Genomic DNA, 20,944 nt, shown 5'->3' on the forward strand with positions numbered 1-20,944 from the left:
ATCTGTCCTATTAGTAACTGTCATAGCTTTTCATGAATGCTTCTTCAGTGCTGGTTACAGAGAATCATCTCCCTATACCTTATTCCCAAAACAGCTAATTGCTTATGGAGACAGCAGAGGATTTGGCAGTCCCATTTCTTCAGGTATGGATGATATCACCTGTCTCAGAGGATGACATGGACTCAAGCTGCAGAGGATTTACTCCCACATTGGAAACCTCGTGTCTTCTCTCTGCATTGGCACTGTGTTTCCAAAGAAGCAGCAGCACACCAGCCTTGCTGCTGAAGCAGATGCAGCCCTGCAGCTCCTGTCTTTCCCTGTGTTAGGAGAGCAGTGTCACTTCTGACAGCCGCAGGTGCTGTGGGCTCCCAGAAATCACTCTCCAGGACTAGGGGTCTCCTCTGCAGCAGAGGGCACAGGATGGAGGCCAGTGACAGAACTGGCAACAATTCAGTGACCACAGCCTGCTCCTTCAACCTCCCCATCTGGCTGTCATCTCTGTCCCATCTCCTCTGGACTTGGACCAGCAGAGGGAAATTTATTAACAGTCCCACTCACTGGATAAATCTGATCTGATATTCAATTTTCTGTGACTGACCTCAAACCGGGTCAGTACGGTAGGAACCATTTGGAAGAGCACCATCCCTGCAATGTGGGCACTTGCCTATCTCACACAGACACTTTTTCATGTTGACTTGAGGAGAGCTTAGGCTGCAGAAAAGCTGATATGCAGGACAAGTGGGAGTACACACTCCAGTTCTTCTCTCGATTCCTGGATTTTGTTCCAACAGATAAATGTCTGAACTTGGTTCCATAAGTTTCCACTATTCTCATTCCCAACTCTCCTGGGACACAAAAGGTAAAGCCGTCGCCTTCCTCATTCTGACGCACTGCATCAAGATCTCAAAGTGGATCCTGGCCTGAGCCAATCCATCAGCAGTCATCAGTCTGAAGGTTTGCAGCAGCACATACTACAACATAGGATCCTGCTCCTTCCACTCTCTCCATGACAGATAATAACACCTTCCAGAATCAGATACTCCAGGTGAGAAGGGCATTTTAAACAAGTTTCAGCAACGTTTGCTGAGCTATCCCACTGTGGTGTGCAGGAAGAAGATATAATTCTGTGTACGGTTCTGGAAAGAAGCTGCGTGGACTCAAATCTGGTAATATCTGTGGCTAAATCTGTGATAAAAGCCAGCAATGATGGAAAGACAGGCTATGTCTGTTTGTAAGACTCTCACTAGATCTGTGTACCCTGATCTGAATTCATCAGTGCAAAAATGGCAGAATGACAGACTTACAACAGACCATAAAAGTGTCATAGAAAGTAGGAAAAGATGTGGGAAACATCATCCAGCCAGGTCTTTGAGGGGAAGTTTTTGATAGCATCCTGCGAACATCAGAGGAGATAAAATTATTCTGTACCCTCCATACATGTATTGCCTATAGCAGTACAAACATCAATCAACTGGGTCAACATAAGCAAATGAGGCCTCAGAACATACAGCAATAACCCTTTTTATTCCTCACTGATTCCATAAAAAACCTCATGGAAGATGAATGTGGGATGCAACATTCCAAGTTAAAAATGAATGATGATTAATATAGTTTTATGGGTCCTTGGCAGACAAACTGGGTAGTGTTTGAGAAAGCAACAAGAAAAGTAACTATTTTGTCATAACATCCTCAGGCTTTGGAAAGATCCTGGCTTGCTTCCACACGACAGACTAATTGAAGATGTAATACTATTCAAATGCAGCCCACATTAAGCCGATTAAAAACACATTAACTGAAAGGGTTCAAAAAGAAATTTTAAATGGCTGCACACACCACTGGGATCTCTCTAGCAAGAAGAAAGACCTATTCCAGGAAGATGTCTCTAGTAAAAACCCACACAAACCTCTTAAACTGATGCTATCTCACATTTCCATCAAGGTCAAAAATCCAGCCAGCAGGTTGGCATGGCTAAAGCGTATAAATTATAAATCCCTGTTCAGGATGTGTAGCCAACATCACACATTTTTCATATTTCAGACACCTTTAGTGTCTGAATGACCTTGCATCCATTTGCAGATGGGGTGATTGGGTGCAGACTTTGGCATGTTTGTGGCATGTGGCTTGTGCTTTGCTTCCTTCCCTTCCACACAAAGGCATAACTGACAATCACCATTCTTAAGTGCCTATGTTGGGATAATATACCAACATCTGTAGAAGACACAAAATATGTAGCAGTAAATAACATACTAAAGAGACACAGACAGGACAACTTGGCTTGCTTCATGGAATGGGGTATGGGAACTCTATTCAATTTATCTTGGATAACCACAGAACCGTAGAAAAGTTTGGGTTGATAGGGACCTTTAAAGGCCATATTGCAAAGGTTCTGGAAAGAAAACTGCCAAGGAAAGAATGAGTCGCTCTTTCAAGGAAAGAGACAGTAACCCCAAGAGAAGCCTCAGTTAATGTAATCCAGTAAACATCAGCTTTCAGTTTAATTCTGTAGTCCAAAGATGTCCAAATCCTTGGATGACTAAGACGAAGCTTACTAAACGTATTGTGAGATGTGCATCACATCTGCATTGATGAGATAATTTTTGAAAATCTCTTTAATATGTGTCACCATCCTGCCAGAATGATGTTGAAAAAAAACTGAGAAGAGGGCTATAAAAATGAATCAAGGGCTGGAAAACATGCCTTGTAGTGAATGGCTGAAGAGACTCTTTCCAGATTGCATACTCGACAGGCTAAGAGATTACTTGTTCTGTTGTCTGAGACAACACAAGGAAGAGACTGCTAATAACAAATAGCTCGTTATGTGAGAAGACAAAAGCATAAAGAGAGCTTGTAGTTGGAAACTGAAATGAGACAGACCTAGATTAAATGATGACAACTGAACCATGAGAATAAAAAGACACTGGAACAACTTACTGAGCAACACACTAAATTCTCTGTCACTTTAGTGTGTGAGGAGATGCTGCACTGAAAATGTACAAATAACCCAAGTTTAGGTGCACAAAGGTAAACTCACCACACTAGTGATAGGGACTACGTTGGCATATAACCAAGTCTCCTGTTTAGACAAACAGCATGAAACGGTCAGAAAGGGATTCAAAGAGCTTTTGCTTTCTCATACTGATCAGGAAGATGGAGTCACAGCATTTTGGATAAACAGACTGGAGCACATAAACTTCTCAAATGTTTAAAAAAAACCCAACAACCAACAGAACAACAAAACAAACCACAAAAAAAACCCACGGAAAAACCCAACTCTTTCCTCCTCTCTTTAAAATCCGTAGGTAGTTTCATTTGTATCTTTTCATTTATACATATGAGTTGGCTCCTAGAAAGTGAATCAGTATGACAACTTGCCCACTTCCATACATAAACTTGGACTTTGGCAAGTTCTCATTACCACAGCTGAAGGGGAAGAGAAAGATTTCCAAATCACAAAACATTTTGAGTTGCTCCATTTTCCTCTGACCCAGCCAACCGCCACCATCTTCTCATCCCTTTAGATCCATCATACTCTTTCCATGAAAACATCTTAGGTGGAGGGCTGCTCCTTTTCCCTCAAGCCCCAGTTCTCCATTTTACAGCACACCAGAATGTTGGCTAAAGGACCTGTATTATGCATAAACTATGAACTGCTCAGAAAATCCCAGCAGACCTAGCACTATTAAACTCATCTATATTGCATTAAGTTATTAGCTACTGTATTCTAGCTTGTGATTAGGACAGTAGAGTATCTCTTTGCAATCAGCACTTTGTAAGGAAAATCCCTGTTCAGTGCAAATGCTACTATCATTCATTGTTCTCTTGACCTCAATCACAGTCACTGTTGGAAACCTCTATTAGTTTTGGCACTCCAACCAATTTCTCCTATGAAATGCTTGGCTGAATTGGTCCCAGAGTTGTATCATATTTGCAACAGATGAAATTTGCAGCACTTATTTCATCAGCTGTGAGAGCAGGTCACAACAGATAGAGAGTCTACAAACAATCGGCTGGGATGGCCTTCAGTTGCCATTGTTTCTTTACCAGCAGGGATTTGCCCCAGATGCTTCTTTGTCACAGAAATGGAGTAATTTTCAGTCTTTTCTACATCCTATTCATCCCTCTGCAGCTTGTCAAATCAGGACAGAGAAGGACAATACCTACAGCTCGAGAGATACTGGAGCTGGAAAAAGCATGCCAAGGGAATGATGGCAGTACACAAACATTTTTCCTTCCACATCTTTCTGATCTGGGCCACCCATATAATTTGAGACCTCAGCCTCCATCCCAAACCGCTATTTTGGTCAAGCAGTAGGATTAGGGTTCAGAGAATCATGAAGGCTCCAGTTCCAGGGATACGGGATACTGGGGCTGGAAAAGGTATGCTAAGTAGAGCACAGCACTGCACCAACATTGATCTCTCCATATCTTTCTTATCTGGGCCACCCATAGTACTCATGGGACCTCAGCAGCCTCTGTCCGAAGCTGCAGTAAGGGTTAGGGTTCAGGGAAGCGGAATTCCTGTAGCTCCAGGGATACTGGGGCTGGGAAGCCTGTATCTCCAGGGACCAAAAAAAAAAAAACAAACCACAAACAACCCAAACCCCCAAAACAATTTCCACCGTTTTTGGATGCGGAGGGGTACATTGCACTGAGGACGAGGAAAAGTCTGAGGTACTTAATGCCTTTTCCACCTCAGTCTTTAACAGAAAGACCAGTTATACTGAGTACCCTGAGTTGGAAGAAAGGGACAGAATAAATCCCCTGTAACCCAGGAGGAAGTACTTAGCTATCTGCTGTGCCACATAGACACAAGTCTATGGAGCCACACGGGATCCACCCAAGGGTATAATGAAGGGATTGAGAGCACCCATAGTCAGTTTGCAGGTGACACCAAGTGTAGCAGTGAATCTGATGAGAAACTGGTTTAAACATGTTTCAAAATGGCTTTTTGTATTTTCTGCAGTGTCATTGCTCCCTCTTCCCGACACCCCCTGTGAAGGACTATTGTCTCTCATACAAAGTGTCCTGGGAAGGTGTCCTGAGGTCTTTTTCATTGGTCCTTGGTTAACCCCTTCCTATTGGCTGTTGACCCCTTACCTGATAGTTTTTTCTGTGTGACCCTGAACTTGTGATTGGTTTCCCTTTGACCCTCCTAAAAGCTTTATAAACCCCTTCCCAACAATAAACCCTCTCTTGCCTCCTCTCCACGCCCGGTGTGCTGTCTCTGTGCCTGCCATGGAACCACGTGGGTGCTGGGGGGAGGGAAGGGCACCTCTCCCCTCCAGGCTCGGGGCCTGAAAAACCCTGTCGCTGGAGTTCCCTTTCCCCGTCCCTCAAGACGTTGGAATGGCTCTTCAGATGGAGATGGAACTAGAACTGGGCTCCCCCCACGTCGTGGGTGGGGAAAGGGATCCAGAACCAAGTTGGGTGGGAGTGTCAATCTCCTGGAGGGTAGGAAAGCCCTGCAGAGGGATCTTGGACAGGCTGGATCGATGGGCTGGGGCCAATTGTGTGGGTTTCAACAAAGCGAAGTACTGGGTCCTGCACTTGGGTCACAACAACCCAATGTAGTGCTGCAGGCTTGGGGAAAGAGTGTCTGGAAAGCTGCCCAATTGAAAAGGACCTAGTGGTTGGTGCTGGTCAACAGCCATATGAACATGAGCCAGCAGTGTGCCCAGGTGGCCAAGGCCAATGGCTTGTATCAAAAATAGTGTGGCCAGCAGGAGCAGGGCAGTGATTGTCCCCCTGTACTTGGTACTTGTGAGGCTGCAGCTCAAGTACTGTGTCCAGTTTTGGGTCTCTCACTACAAGAAGGATAATGAGGTGTTAGAGTGTGTCCAGAGAAGGGTAACAAAGCTGGTGAAGGGTCTGGAACATAAGTCCTCCAAGGAGCGGCTTAGGAAGCTGGGGTTGTTCAGTTTGGAGAAAAGCAGGCTTAGGGGAGACCTTATTGCCCTACAATGATGGGAAAGGAGCTTGTAGTTGAGATGGGGGTCAGTCTCTTCTCCAGGCATCTAGTGACAGGACAAGGTGAAATGGCCTCAAGTTGTGCCAGGGATGTTCAGGTTGGATATTAGGAAAAATTTCTTCACCTAAAGAGTGGTCAAGATTGGAAGAGTCTAGCCAAAGAAATGGTGGAATCACTATCCCTGGAAGTGTTCAAAAAATGAGTGGATATGGCACTTTTTGATACGTCTTAGTGTCTTGGTGGTATTAGGTCAAAGGTGATTTTGGAGGTCTTTTCCAACCTTAATGATTCTATGATTCTATGTGAACAGTCTCAGAAATCAGCTTGTCCCAGTCAACAGTAATGAAAAATTTCCACAGTTTCCTGTGACCACACATGACCCTAGAAACAAGGACTCCAAAAGCAAACAAAATGCAACAGGTCCACATGTAACTGAGAAATTTAAGCATGTCTTCAATTCCTGGGACCAATGACAGTTTTGCAGGTTCATCGCTGGGTTCATAAGAGAAAACCAACTGTTTTAACTCCAGTCCTGAAGGCAAATTAAATTTGAATCAGAAGCAACTGCTGGAAACACATGAAAAGACTTAGTGCGCACATGTGCTTATTTGTGTTTTCAGTAGAGAGGCAAAGAAGAATGGAAATCGGGAACTATAGGAAGTGAAAGAGGGTGAGAGGGGTACATGTTGGAAATGTGATCTCTGCTGACTGAGAAAACAGTTTCCTGGCTTCAATGAAAAAACAGTTTCTTGCTCAGAAACTGGCCCAAGTGGAAAACCACAAACTAGTCACCGAGCAGCTGTTTCCCCACAGAAAGCTCCAAAAGGCACCTAAGACCTTGCTAAAACCTGAACGCTCAGCCCCCCAGTACTGTGTCCCAGCACAGAACTGGCAACAGAAGACCCACTGGGATGTAGAGAAGCCTGACCACCTCTGAAATTTAATTCACAGTTTCTCTATAGGAGTGAATGCAATTAGTGTCGTTTCAGAGCTCAGGGTCAGGATGGTCATAGATAATTCAAAATACCCCCAGGATGCTCAGTTTCCTGCTAGGGCTTCTGTTCATATCAGGAGCGTCTCCAGGTCTTCCCTGCATGAGTTCACTCCTCAATAGTGGCATCACTATTCTGTGTGTTGCTTTAGCGTGCCTGCCACAGTCTTTCAGCTGGGCTGGAGGAAATAGTTCTGCTCTAGTGCCAGAGTCCATGGAGTAGGTGAGGAATAGCATGGGAGCCTGTTCCTGTACCTTCATAGGTGCTGCTTGACATGGTTTATGGAGCAAAAATCATGGAAGAAAAGCAAAGACACAGGCACAATGACATGGCAGTACACCGCTGTGTTTGGGAAAGAGGCTGGGGAAAAGGGCCTCTGCTGACACAGGTCCTGGTGGCCTATGCTTCCCTTCAGGTATGGGCAGCTGTTTTCACTTCCCTGTGCCTCAGGGCCTCATGCAGAGACTGCGAGTTATCATGAGAAAATGAATTGCGATTTTTGTCTGCTTGGTGTCTTCCTAGTTCCCCTAGGAAGTTCTGGTCTGTGATATCTCTCTTCCCACAACTGGGCACCCAACATGCTCATGTTCTAGTCACCATGAGGTAGAATTTTATTGGGACAGAGCATTCCCCCCTTTCCTGTCCCCTCCAGCCTTGAAACATGAATGCTGACAGCAGTTTTCTAATTTTTCTCAATTTATCACCTCCTTTGCCTCATGTCTCCTGATACCACTGTGACCTTGTGTTGGCTAGGACAGTGTTAATTTTCCTCCTAGTAGCTGGTACAGTGCTATGTTTTGGATTTAGGATGAGATTAATGTTGATAATGCACTGATGTTTTAGTTCTTGCTAAGTAGTGGTTTAACTCAAGGATTTTTCAGTGTCTCATGCTCTGCCAGTGAGCAGGAGCACAAGAAGTCACAAGGGAGCATGGCCAGGACAGCTGACCCAAACTAATATAAGAAATATTCTGTATCACAGAATGACATGTCCAGTATATAAACTGGGGGAAGATGGCTGGGAGGCACCAATCACTGACTGGGGTCCCAGGGGATGGGCTGGATATTGGTCAGTAGGTGGTGAGCAATTGTACTGTGCATCACTTGTTTTTCTGGAGTTTTTCTCCTCTTTCAGTTTTTCTCTCTCTCTTTCTTTCTCTCTCCCCCCCCTTTTCATTACTATTATTATTATAATGCTGTGTTTCAGTCACTAAATTGTTCTTAACCCATGAGTTTTACTTTTTTATTTTTCTGATTCTCTTCCCCATCCCTAATGGATTCCCCATAAATTCAGATTCCAGTCCTATTCATCACCCTTGACAAGAGAATATCTCACCAGTCCACACTCCAGGATCCACAATGCTTTCTCTTCCTTGGCCAAATTCCCATGTCCCCTGGACCTGTTCTGGTGCTGCACAGACCAAGAGAGAAAGCTTAGCAACAGCTGCTGTGCCAGATTCACTATCTCTGACCTGCTTACTGGAGGTAAGCATGCAGCAGAAGTACTCTCAGTGTATGTTAGAGAGGAACCTGTGTTACACCCCTGTGCAAACAGAAGCAGAGCTAGGACAACCTCTCCCCCAAGCCAGGCTGCCTTGATGCAATCTGGATACCACCAGCTGTGTCACACTTTGAAGGTCTCATACAGGTGATTTTACCTATGGGCTAAACCCACAACAACAACAGGACTCAAAACCAAAGCAGTTTCTCCTGAATCCCGAGACAGGAAGCACTGGCAAAGTGCCTGACAGTCCTTTGGCAGCAGTATCCTCCTGTGACTTAAAGACAAGGACATGCTCGGGTGAGACCTGAACATGCACAGCCTTTCAGGATGCCCAGTGCAAAGCAGTTGAGAGGATTCTGGAGTTGTTTTTTATCCCAACAAGTTGATATATAACTAGGTCCTACAGGGCAAATAGGTGCCACAGCAGGAAAACTTTAAAAGGGATGTCTGAATTAGAACAGTATGAGATGTGGTGTTCAGCCCTGAAAGGGCCACAGAAGGTGAGCAAACACCCACAGAGCGATGACCAAGATTGTCTGCCATCCACTGTTTCTATACAGCCCTTGTCTCCCCTTTCCTGACAAAACTGTATAGCTTGGATGTGTCTTGATAAAATTAAGTTGCTCTTCCTGGACAGCCTGTCCGAAAAACAGAATAATGGGATTATGGAATGTGTATTTGTTTCTCCCAACAATATCCGAGAAATGGATTAACTGATTTAAACCAGTCCTTTTCTGAACAAACAAATTCATGTCTCTAGGCAAGGAGCTCTCACACAAGCTTTTAGAGATGAACAATGAGCTGCACAGAGGCTGAATGGCAGTGCAAGGCAGGCTGCAATCTCACAGACCAGACCTAGGTCCCCTCTTCAAGGTTCCCACCTTCCTGATGCACATAACTGGGTATTTCCTCCCTTCTTTACCATGTTTTACCCAGGGCACAGCAGAGGCCTCATGGTAATTTGCGTCTGATGGATGTTGCCACAGACTGGACATGCCAGCTTTGCAAAATCTGCTCCCCAGCCTCCGAATTCCCCCTGCCATCTGGGCATTTTGCTTTATGTCTCAAGTCTCATATCTCCTGGCCACCACAGCGTGCAGACATGCTCTGTCAGACCAATTTCAATCAAAGAGGTAAATCAGAAAAGCTCTCAAGGCACAAGGGAGACTTCCCAAGAAACCTCAGTGAGTGGCAGCACATGGGAACCTTGTCCACAAGGCAGCAAGCAGAGAAGAGACCCAGATTCTGCAGAGTAAGACCCAACTGCTACACATTGAGGGCAAAAATTCAGACCAGCCAAAATTCATACTACTCCTTTACCCTGTCAAAGGCATTTTTATTTCTTTAAAGCTGCATACAGTAAATGTTACCAAAAAAACCCCAGCACTGGGAGTCCTGGGGCTTTGCTCTATGAACATAAAGGTGGTTCCAAAGAAGAAGGCTTTAGCTAGGCATCCTTAGCCTGCTGAACTATTTACCCCTTAATGCCACAAGACTGGTAGAAGGGTAGGACCAATGAGTCCTATATGGTAATATTTGGTACAATCCCATCTTAAGACCCAATCCAAGTGCAGTCACAGCCTCCATCTGTCAGGCCATGGGACCTGGTAATTGTTAAGACAAATCTGAGGCTGGCTGTAAGTCTCTGTGGCTGTTATTGTGCTCTAAACTGTGGCCATTTGGGTTTACAGCCACAGTGGAGTAAAACCGATTCCTCCCTTCAGCCTGTCCTGAGACTGACAACTCTAATTAGTTGTTAGCAGCCCAGGCATGGGAAGCGGAGTGAGCAATCCTAATCGCCCAGGACAGGGCTACGTGCACAAACACAAACTCTAAGCAGCTTAATCCCAAATACAATACTGCAAGCAAAAAGTGTGTTGACAATCAGGAACACAACTCCCTGCTCTTAACAGTGGGAGCAGGGGGGTGCTGTGTATTGATAGAAACACAGAAATAACATGTGTACTTTTAGCTTAGTCACACAAACCTCTATGCAACAAATCTGAGGATAAATAGGGAGGATTTCCATCGAAGTGGAACTTCATTCAGACTGGTGGTTCAAGGCCATGCCCAGGGCTATGATTTATTTTATTCTTTTTACTAATGAAGGTCTCCAGGTTTGCAAACACTGAACTTCCAGAAGACACAGTTCTCCCATGACTTTCAATACAGACACCCAGAGCACCGGTTCATTCTTAAACCTCCCGTGTTCTAAAATGAACCAGAACATGACAGAGCCCTAGTTGGTAAGAGAGCCCAAGGTTTCCCTCTCTTGGAAGCAAGACCTGTACCAGGTAGAACAGCAATACTGAAGCATAAATGGAAGGGCAGGAAAGCTCCAGCTATTACAAGGGTAGAAAAATCATCATCTGCCCCCAATTTAGCTCCTCAGAACTCAGCTTGGAAAAGGGTATCAGGATGGACATCACTGATGAAATTAATAAAAGAAACTAAAACATTAAATAAATTAATTAATAAATACAATCAGAAATTAAACCAGCTAGGTCTAAAATTCTTAGCAGATGGCTTCATACTCCAGCTTACATGACCACGTAGCAAGACAGATAAGCCAGCTCAGTCACACATAGGGGTCAGCTCTGGCCCCTGACAGTCTCATTTCTCTTAGACTCCCTTCATAGGCAGGGAGAGCTGCAGGGAGCTCTAAGGAGCCAAAAGCTCAGTCTTAGCCACTCTGCAAAAACATCTTCATGCCAAAGACATGTCTCAAGAGCACTTTTAACAGAGCAGTTAATATCCAAGCTTTTGGAGGAGGGGGCAGGGCATCCACAAAAGAGCACTGACATTGAGCTATGGTTTCAACAGTTGATCGAAACAGTTTAATGCATTTCTATTTCCAGTTGCATGGATCCAGCAATGCTTCTTACTTATTTACAGTATCACCCCTTCCCCTCCTCCCTGCTCTTCTGTTTGCTACATAGATAACAGGGGAAATTGATGCTGACTATTGCCTGTCTGATGTACAGCACTGCCAATGGGTTCAGCAGGATTTTAAAGAGGAATGAGTCAACAGTATGTGACCGGGAATAACATTTACCAGCGTGTGAGCTTGAATAGGAAAACACATCTGTGCTCACCTGAACATTAGTTAAAGTGACAACGGCAACAGATGACCCAGCAGGACGTGTTCTGGCAGTCTTCCAGGTCAGGGAAGAACCAGACCTGCTAGTCACCAGCCCTATGGCAATGCCTATGTCTAGGACTATAAACAGCTCCTGAAGTCCTGTTAGCCATGGTAACCATCCCTCCAAAGTGAATGTCAGTCTTCTTTCCTGGTTACACCTAATATTCACTATGTTTTGAAGATAAAGCACAATAACCCACCTGCTGCTTAATGGGGCAAAACTTTACCTACGGGCTATAAGGATAATCCTTTGGAGATCAATCCCAGATGATTGTGGTCTATTACTTTAGATCCAGCACGGGTAAAATTCACAGGCCATGTTATTCCAGGGAAAGACACAGTCAGGTTAATTCCTTTTCTAGTCATTCCTCCTGCCAATATCTCACCTGTTTTGTGACCCCAAGACAAGAAACAGAGCCAACTTTCAGACTCGACGACCCAAAGCAAAGTCAACCCTATATAAATATCCCCTCTTCTTTCTTCTCTTTTTTTGCTGGCGCTCAAAGACACTAAAACTTCTGCTAAAGTCAAAAACGGCACCAGCGAAAGTCTGCTTATCTCCTCTTCAGAATTTGATTCACTAATTAACAACTGTCAACAGAGGAGACAGGTGCTCTTCTACCAGGCTTTGGTGGTTATCCAAAGAAGGAGAACACATTCAAGTGATCAAGCAAGGGCCTGAGACAGCAAGTAGTGAGTGTTGTTAAGGAGGATAAACCCATCTGCAGGAAAATACTGGAATGGATGTATCAAGGATCAGGTGGGATGAGGAGTGCAGGGTTGAGCTGGACTTGGACTAAGCTGTCCAGCAGTTTACGACATGCTGTTGAGGATTGATAAAGCATCAGAGCTGACACAGTTTCATTCAAGTAGGATAGTGTATTAGGATTGCAATTTTCACCACAGTTTTATGAGGCTCTAACATAGCAAATGTCATATTCACTGTGATATGACAGTCATTTCAAAGGCCAGTCCTAGCAACAGCTAGAGTTTACAGTCACTACTAACCTTCATAATTCATGGAAATACTGTTTTGACCAGTCTTTTAGGATACTTGGTTAATATGCTTTTTTCAATTCGTTGCTACGTGCATTCTAAATTCATATCTAGGTAGCATCCTTTTCACTGATCCACACATGCACACTGTCTGTCTTTCCTCCTTTCATACATATTGGCTCAAATGACACTATTGTATTGCAAACCCCAGACTGCTGCACATTTTCAAGCCCAGTGTGTGTTTTACAGCCTTACACTATCTCCCCTGTACAGGGTGACCCAGCCCTGATTTTAAACTCACCTCTACAGAAGATTGATTTTTCTTCTGGGATTTTTTTGAGTGAGTACCTCGTTCTGAAAAAAACCCTTGACAACAGCATCAGTGATAGCACTGATTTTGTTAACAGTACTCTGGCATTCCACTAATATTTTTATCACAACGCTTCAAAGTGCTGTGTTTATTATGTCCCACAAATCTTTGATAATATGGGTCACTTTTATTCCTGTTTTGAAGATACAGGAAAAGATGACAAGATGTTGCCATTCCAAGTGGTAGATTCCCCGGAGTTCTGACAAGCCCAGCCTCTCACTCTAACCAGTATATAACATTTCTTCATCCTAAACACAGAGCTATAAGGCTGCAAGGACTTTCGTGAACTTATTAATCTTTCAAAGCTCTACAGTTCAGACCAAGAAGTCCAGGGAAGACACCATCCATCCTGTCAGAGAGCTGATGATAGACAATTACAGCTCATAAGATAAAAGAAGAGCAACTTTTTCTGCTTTCAAAATACAAAAAATAATAAAAAGTCCAAACACCTTTTTTGACAGCTGACTTGTTCTTTTTGTCTTCTTATTTTCTTTCTACTATTGAAGTGCAGTTGGCAAAGCCTATTTCTAGGCTAGTTTGTTACAATACAGCACTATATGCATGAGGGTGAGGGGAGAAAACCAAGAAAAAAGGGAAACGCAGAAACAGGTTCTGACATCTAATCAGATCTACTGTATTGATTTTGCAGCTTTAGCTTTGGAGCAAATCAGAGAAACAGCCACATTATCATCCAGAATTCACTCTTCCCTCGAGTGAGCCAGTTCAAAAGGAGCTCACACTGACACATAAACAGGCACTCCTGCATGCACACACACGCACACGCAGATGCACACGCCCATGTGGATACACACCCCACTGAAGCGGCTCTCCAATGGGATGCGTGGGCTGGGGGAGGTGAGAGAAGCGCTCATCACAGAGGCTGCAGGAGCCACACGATTCCCATTTCCAACAAGATGAGAATTCCAGAGCAAGCCACCAGACTAATGAGCTACCCACACTGGAAAGCTGTGTTTCAATTAACCATAGAAGCCCCTGCTGCGGCATTCACGTCCTTCCAGCAGCGTGAACATGGAGGAGAGGGATAAACAGGGACTGTGTTGTTTCTGGGTCTGGTTTTTGGGGGTGGGGAAGGAAAGGAGAATTCTGTAAAACGGTTGAGGGCAATTCTTGTCCTACTTTCTTGGTTTGCAGTTTCTTATTCATACTAATGGAAAGAGTAATTGACAGTCCTGAAACCAAAGCTGCCTGCTTAGGCACAGAACAGGCAGTACCACCGTAAGGTCCTTCCACAATTTCCGGGCAGGAGGAGACAGTTCAGGTGTACAAACACTCAGGATGCACCCAGCTTCAACTAAGGGTAAATGGAAATAATGGAGAAGGGAAGAGGGCTGCTTAGGTGGGCTGTTGCATGGACCCTGACAGCATTACTTCAGCAGGATCACAATAAAACATTGTTTGGCCATGGGAAGAGCTATAGGAAGAGTATGATGAGTTACTCTTTACATGGTTCATCACATCTTTGCCTTCTTGAGGGTCACATCAAAGGCTCTGCCCCAGAACTGCTTGTTGCTTGTACCTACAACCTTTCTTGTATGGGGAATCATGTCCTCCCCCTGCAGCCCAAGATTCAGGGCTGTGATACCCCTCCAGACCACCTAGGAAGCCTGAATTCATCCCAAGCTTGGCACTGCTGCTCCCTCTGCAGGGGCAGTGAGGGTCAAGCGAGGACCACACAGCTTTCAAAAAGCAACACCAAACTAGGGACACTAGCAGGTCTGATGGTTCTTTCTCCCAAGTGAAATTTTGCTGCACCTCTCATCAGTTTTTGAGGTGACCAAGGGTCACCCTCCCTGTCATGTCTGGCCAAACCCCATATGTCTGGCCCAGGATGCCTTCCAGAAAAGCTCAAACCAAGATACACATTTTCACCCTGATTAAGGGAAGCTTCTCCACACATATTTACCTGCATGGAAATCTTCACACATTTCCCTGTCTCATCCTGTAATCTAATTCCTGCCATGCTCCTGAATAGAGAGAGATAATTTTAAAAGGGGATCTTTGAATACTCAAAGTGCCTGCAGGATTTCACACACATCCATTACTGCTGTGTTCCCAGCAGCTCACATCTGTGAGCAGTTTGTCTGGTTGGTTTCAGCCAGGTTGTCTGCTCAGGTCTCACTTCTCTTATTCCTGGGGAGAGAGCCTGAAAGAAGTGTGGCAGCATGTCTAATGAGTGCTGCTGTGCTGTGTGTGGAGGCTCATCAGTCACAGCCCAGAGGCAGCATGCCCAGGTGCAAATTAACCTGCTCCCTGCCCATCCCACACCTGTCAGATCTGTGCCGCTCAGAGTACTCTGCAAGAGTTCAACAATCACACCATTCTGATGGGATGAGAGATGCAGGAAGAGCCACTCCTACAGTCACTGCTCCTTCCAGACCAAGGCATTTTACCCAGCTGCTTTCCCCATCTGATTCAAAGTCTTGTAAGAGAGAGAGCACACACTCCCACATGTCACAAAACACCTCAACAGCATGGGAGCTGAGCAGGCACTCACTTCTCTGGAGGGAGAAACCACTGCAGGGAAAGGACGGAGATGTCATGCAATGCAGACACAGGCAGCATTCCCTCCTTCTTTGTTCACCTTTGTACACAGTTATTGCCTCCAGGTGGGGCTGGGAGCACCGTCCATAGGTAAAATCACTCAATATACCGCATACTAAGGATCAGTTTTCTGTTACTCACCACCTTGCTGAATGAAAACCATTTGGGATATGCAGTCCCTGTTAGGTCTGCCTAGCACTGCTTTTCAGGCAAAGTGATTCAGGCACATCCATAAAAGATAGTCGAGGTAACTAAGTTGAAAAAAAAGGTTGTGGGGTGGAAATGGTCTAATTAACATTCATTTGCACCTTTTGAATGTTTGCTTTTACAAACTTCATAACATACCCTGAAGGTATTTACACACATGTAATGCATATGAACGCAAACCTGGTGAAGCTGCTGTTCTGCACTCATCCTCTGACACGGAAATAGAAAGCATTTCATACAAACATGTACAACACCTCTCCCTTCCATTTGCAACATGTTGGCCATATGGTACCCTGCCCTTATTCTTGTGTAGGCAGACCAATTAAATATAAACTGTTCAAAGGTCCCCAGACAAAAGAGATGTGTCTGCTCAGCCCAGGAAGAAAGGTCAACCCTGCTTAGCCTACAGGCTTTTGTGTACAAAGGCATTCAGTCAGGCACTTCGGTACTGAATGGTTATACTTACACTGCACGTTGAGCTGCACCAGGGCTTCCCGTGGTCTGATGTTAAAGCCATTGTACCTGGCTGTCTGACACTTATAGGTCCCACTCATTTCTCGGCTCACACTCTCCAGATGCAGCTTCCCATCATATGTCTCCATTGTCATTGTCCCTGAAGGCATGGGGGTTTCCTTATCTACACGGGACCAGATGATGGGTGGCTTGGGCTTCCCACGAACCTCGCACTGCAGCTCTGCCCTGGAGCCTTCCCGGACAGTGATGGTGGACTGACCCTTAGGGACACTGATCGTTGGTGGCACTAAAAGAAAGACAAGAAGGGAATAATTTTACAGTGGATTTTCAGCACGTAAGGAACATTCTTGAGATGCCTGTGTTTCAGTCACGCCAACAGCCTTGAACTTCAAGTTTCCACTTGACACACTGCAACCCCTCTACGAGCACACTGTCCTGTGCGAATTATCCTACAGGGTCTGGAGCTGCAGGGTAACAAGAAGATCCCAGCTTCTCCAACATTGTATCCCAATATCAATGGCAAGTGCCACTTGTATTGGGCAGACTCCACACTCCCATCCCTCTGTCTGCAAAATGCTATCCAGCAGCAGGGATAGCATCGAGGAACTCAAACGTAAAAGCCTCTTCGATCCATTTCTCAATTTCTCATCAGTGAATTTCTCAAGGAAAGTCTTTTTGTCAAGAAATAAACATTGTATCTCCCGAGGTATCTAGCACCCTTATCCAGGTCAGACCAAAATCAAGATTTAAAGAATTAGTGCTTGTAAATTGCATCTCTAGGAGATCCACAATCCCTCTCTGTTTCTAAACTACAGCAAGGAGTCAGCCTGTTCACCAATTTTACATTGGTGAACGCTCTGTGAATCTCCACACCAATGAACCTCTGGATCATTTTTGAGTGAGAGACAAGTCCCAGCAAAGATCACTCCTGGCATCCCTTCCAGGTTGGGAAGAGCTCGCCCAGCAGAATTGCTGCCGAGCCACGGCTACAGTTGGAGGCACAGTAACACTCAAAGAAATACCCACTTATCAACTGACGAACAAAACTTTGTTGATAAACAAAGCTCAAAAGAAACCCAATGACTACAACTAAAGGGTGCAGAGTTGTCAGTGGGAAGAGGTTTGCTTTTCACATCCCTAACACCACCAAGAACCCAGGAAGGGGATGTTTGTGCTAAAATCCACGTAATATTGACAACTTATTTGTGTTAGGCTTTAGAGTTAACAGTTCAGCTGAGGTAAATATGGCCACAATCATTCTCTGAAAGCTACCTTTTCAGCCCTTCCTGCTGACAATTGGCAACACTTGGATTGACACTTCTATAACTGCAAGGGCCATGTACTTTGTTTCCATTTAAATCAAGATGTAGGACTACAGAAGCTATAACAAGCTGGTCTGACCAATATTAGCTGAATTCGGTTCCAGCAAAGGAGAATGTGCTATGATAATTGTACATGTTACAGCCTGGAGCTCTCTAAGAACAAATTTAGGATGGATCCAGCCTAATCGTCCTCTGCAGTGACCTCCCTATGAAACAGGGAGGCCACATTTTCAATTTGCAGGTCTCCTCTGGGCGGGGGAATCTCATCACACCCTGTCCTGCACAGTGCGAAGGTACGACAGCACTTTCAGTGCCAATGCTGTCGGCAGCTACTCACCTGGTGAGCAGCAATTTTCTCCACAGGACAAGTTGTAAATTACATTTGAAGATATTTTCTGTTTAATTAGAGCTATCTCCTTGGAGCTGCTCAGTGGAGGTAGCCACCTTGACGAGCTCAGGCTTTGCTCAGTGGGGAAACATGGAGCCGCTGCTGCTGCCCTCCTGCTCCAAACCTGTGGTCTTGCGAAAACCTGGGGTTTTTATGGGAATCACATGTTGGAGGTGGCTCATTGCTGTTCATGGGGATGCTGCATGTTGGACAGCCTTGGGTGCTCCACGGAGGGCTGCTCCAGCAGGGATGGCTGTTTTCATTCCCTGGGACACATAGTAGTCCTACTGGCTCAGGCTGCCAAAGACAGGCTTCAAAATACTGCAGGCTGCCCTCCCACCCTTCCTCACTGGCAGCATCCACACAAGCATATGGGACTCACCCTCTTCTGAACAGGCATGGGGCAACCTGCCGCTGTAGATACCACCTTTAAGGCAGCAACTGGCTGGTGCTTAGACCAACATCTGCACTGACCAACACTGCCCAGCCTCTCAGTGGGATCATCCAAGGTCTCCCAGCCCTTTACAGCCTCCTACCCTTGCAGTCTTAAACACAACTGCACTCTGCCATCTAGTGATCTTGGGCAAAAAGGATTGCTCCTGGAGGTAGCAACCACACAAGGTCAGGAGAGGCAGTTTTGCACCAGGATTGGGGAGTTCCCCCGATTTTGTTCCCTGTGGGTATAACAGCGCTGATGTCAGCTGGCATGGAGTGGGTCCTACCTTCCACAGCTGCCCACAGAATAGAAGCACCATTCCTCACTTTTTAGTGGGTCCAAAGCATGGGCAGGACTCATTCTCCAAGCTGCTAATGAGCACTGGATGCAATCCCATTGGGAACAGCCTGGCCTCAGTATTTCTGATGGGAGACAAGGGCTTCCCAAAGCATCAAAAACAGTTGCAGCACTTTTTGTTGGGGAGCTGAAATCAGAAGCGTCCAGAATCAAGACTGGGATCAGCCTGGCCTATGGGTCCAGCACAACCAGAGACTGAGAAGAAACTTTCTGTGAAGGCTGAGGTCAAAATCTATGGGCAGCTGTCTCCCCTGAGGAGTCCTCATCAGATTACTAATGCAGTGCTGCTTTGTGCAATACCTTCTCAGTCCTGGAAAGGCAGCACAATGACATGGATATAATGGAGAGCACAGCTGGACCCACCGCTTCCCAAGATACAGAAAAACAGCCCTATCAGTCCCCAAAGTGGCTGACAACCACGTCCTCACCAAGTGCTGGGGTGAAGCTTTGACCCTGATTTTAAGGGGGTAGGCATTTATAACACTTTGACTCCTACAGAGAGTGCCCAAGACAGACTGCATTTGGAATTCAGTAAACATTAAAACATTAAAAATCTTCATCTATGGCAGATGACACCAACATCCTGGACACAGCTTTGAAAAAAGGTATATTCCTCATAAGCGATGCCAAAGAGAGGAAACAGTAGCTTTCTTTCTCTTTTACTCCCTTCTAAACAAAGGGACACTTGAAATTTGGTGAAATACCACCTCTTCTTCCTTCCTTCACAATGTAGAGGTTTCTTTAAACAATCACACTCTAAACCTGTCTCTGCAGCTTTGACTGGAGTGTACTTTGGACTTTTCACAGGGAGAAAACATAAAGGAAGATCTGCTCGCTGCATAACACATCTGACAGAGAAGTTGTAACTTTGTTCATCTCCAATCTCAGCCAAGTGCTTGCCTGAGGATGTGAGACCTTTCCCCACTGGGATTCAAGACACTCATGTGAGGTCCTTCAAAAAAGCCAGAGGCATGGGGGCGGGGGGGAGCTGGTGATGTCAAACACTCCTCTGAGGTCCCCATCTGCCACAGAGAGGCTCACCTGTCTCTGAGGAGATGTTCACCTCCACACTGAGGTCAGGAATGGGTGCTCCCTGGAAGGTAGCCACGCACAGGTAGGTACCATAGTCACTGAATCGCAGGTCAATAATCTCCAAGCTGCAGGTCACAGGTGGGAGCTCGGGGTCATTCCGGGTGATGAGCAACCGGTCTGAGAACCTGGCTGGTTTCCCATTCTTGTACCAGGAATAGACAACCTTCTCCTGGGGAACAGCATCTACATGGCATGAGAGCTTCAAGTCCTGCCCTAACTGGATAGTCTCGCTCTCTTTGATCACATCAGGAGTGATTTGGAATGTGGCATTCTTCATGGCTGAGATAAACAGAAGTGAAAAACTGGTTAGGGAGAGTAAAGTGTCTTGCATGGGACAGGAAAGCAGTTCTTTACTCCTCAGGAAGGCAAAATCTGCCCAAAGACCTCTCTCACTTACTTTCCCACAAAATGTCCCCAGGACCTCACATCTGGCAGTCTGGGATCATTCTCCATCTTGGGATAGTGGTACAGCCTGGGATGAGGCTGCAAGAAGTGCTTGTGCAGCTGTTGGTCTGGGAGCAGAGAAATTTGCACAGGCACTTCTCCAGAATACTAATTGCTGCTAAATATCACATTTGCCCTCAGCTACACAAGAACAGCCAGGAGAAATGCAAATCTAGCCCCTCCACCCCGAAAACCCATGCTCTGAGAAAAACAGCAACTTACACCGCACCAGCAGGTTCACTATCTTCTTTGCCGGGTTCCCCACGTTGTTGATGGCCGTGCAATTATAATAGCCCGAGTCCTCCACGCGGATCCTCCAGATCGTGAGGTTGCCTCCTTGCACAAGGCTATTGGGAGGCATTGGGCCAGGAGAGTGAGACCAAACAACTTCTGGCTGTGGGTCACCGCCCATCAGAGAGCACTGCATAGTGATGTTGTCACCAGGGTTGACCACCAGCGTCTCATTGACAGACAGCTTCAGAGCAGGTGGGGCTGGAAATGTACAAAGAGGGATACTTCTGAGCTTGAAAAAGACCCATGCACTTGCCTGTACACAGCTTCATACTTTCTAGGATTTATTCTTGATGATGGCTGATTTGAGTAGGGAGAGCTGGAGGGACTAATGAACTCATTACAAATAAAAGGTGCTTGTGAATCTAAAGCATGATCCTTACCACGTCTTTCAGTTAGA

General features: G+C 45.5%; 1 protein-coding gene across 1 annotated transcript in view; it reads right to left on the minus strand.

Moving 5' to 3' along the window:
* Positions 1–20,944, minus strand: part of MDGA1 (MAM domain containing glycosylphosphatidylinositol anchor 1) — a 152,834-nt gene that overhangs the window by 70,573 nt on the left and 61,317 nt on the right. The window contains exons 6-8 of the mRNA XM_027735136.2: positions 20,476–20,745; positions 19,759–20,088; positions 16,207–16,500 (exon numbers count right to left, since the gene is read on the minus strand). Coding sequence (XP_027590937.1) covers positions 16,207–16,500; positions 19,759–20,088; positions 20,476–20,745 — 894 coding nt within the window. The remainder of the gene's footprint in view (positions 1–16,206; positions 16,501–19,758; positions 20,089–20,475; positions 20,746–20,944) is intronic.

This window comes from Pipra filicauda, unplaced genomic scaffold (genome assembly GCF_003945595.2).
Source record: "Pipra filicauda isolate LSUMZ 115617 unplaced genomic scaffold, ASM394559v2 scaffold72_size3293161_pilon, whole genome shotgun sequence".
Lineage (NCBI taxonomy): Eukaryota > Metazoa > Chordata > Aves > Passeriformes > Pipridae > Pipra > Pipra filicauda.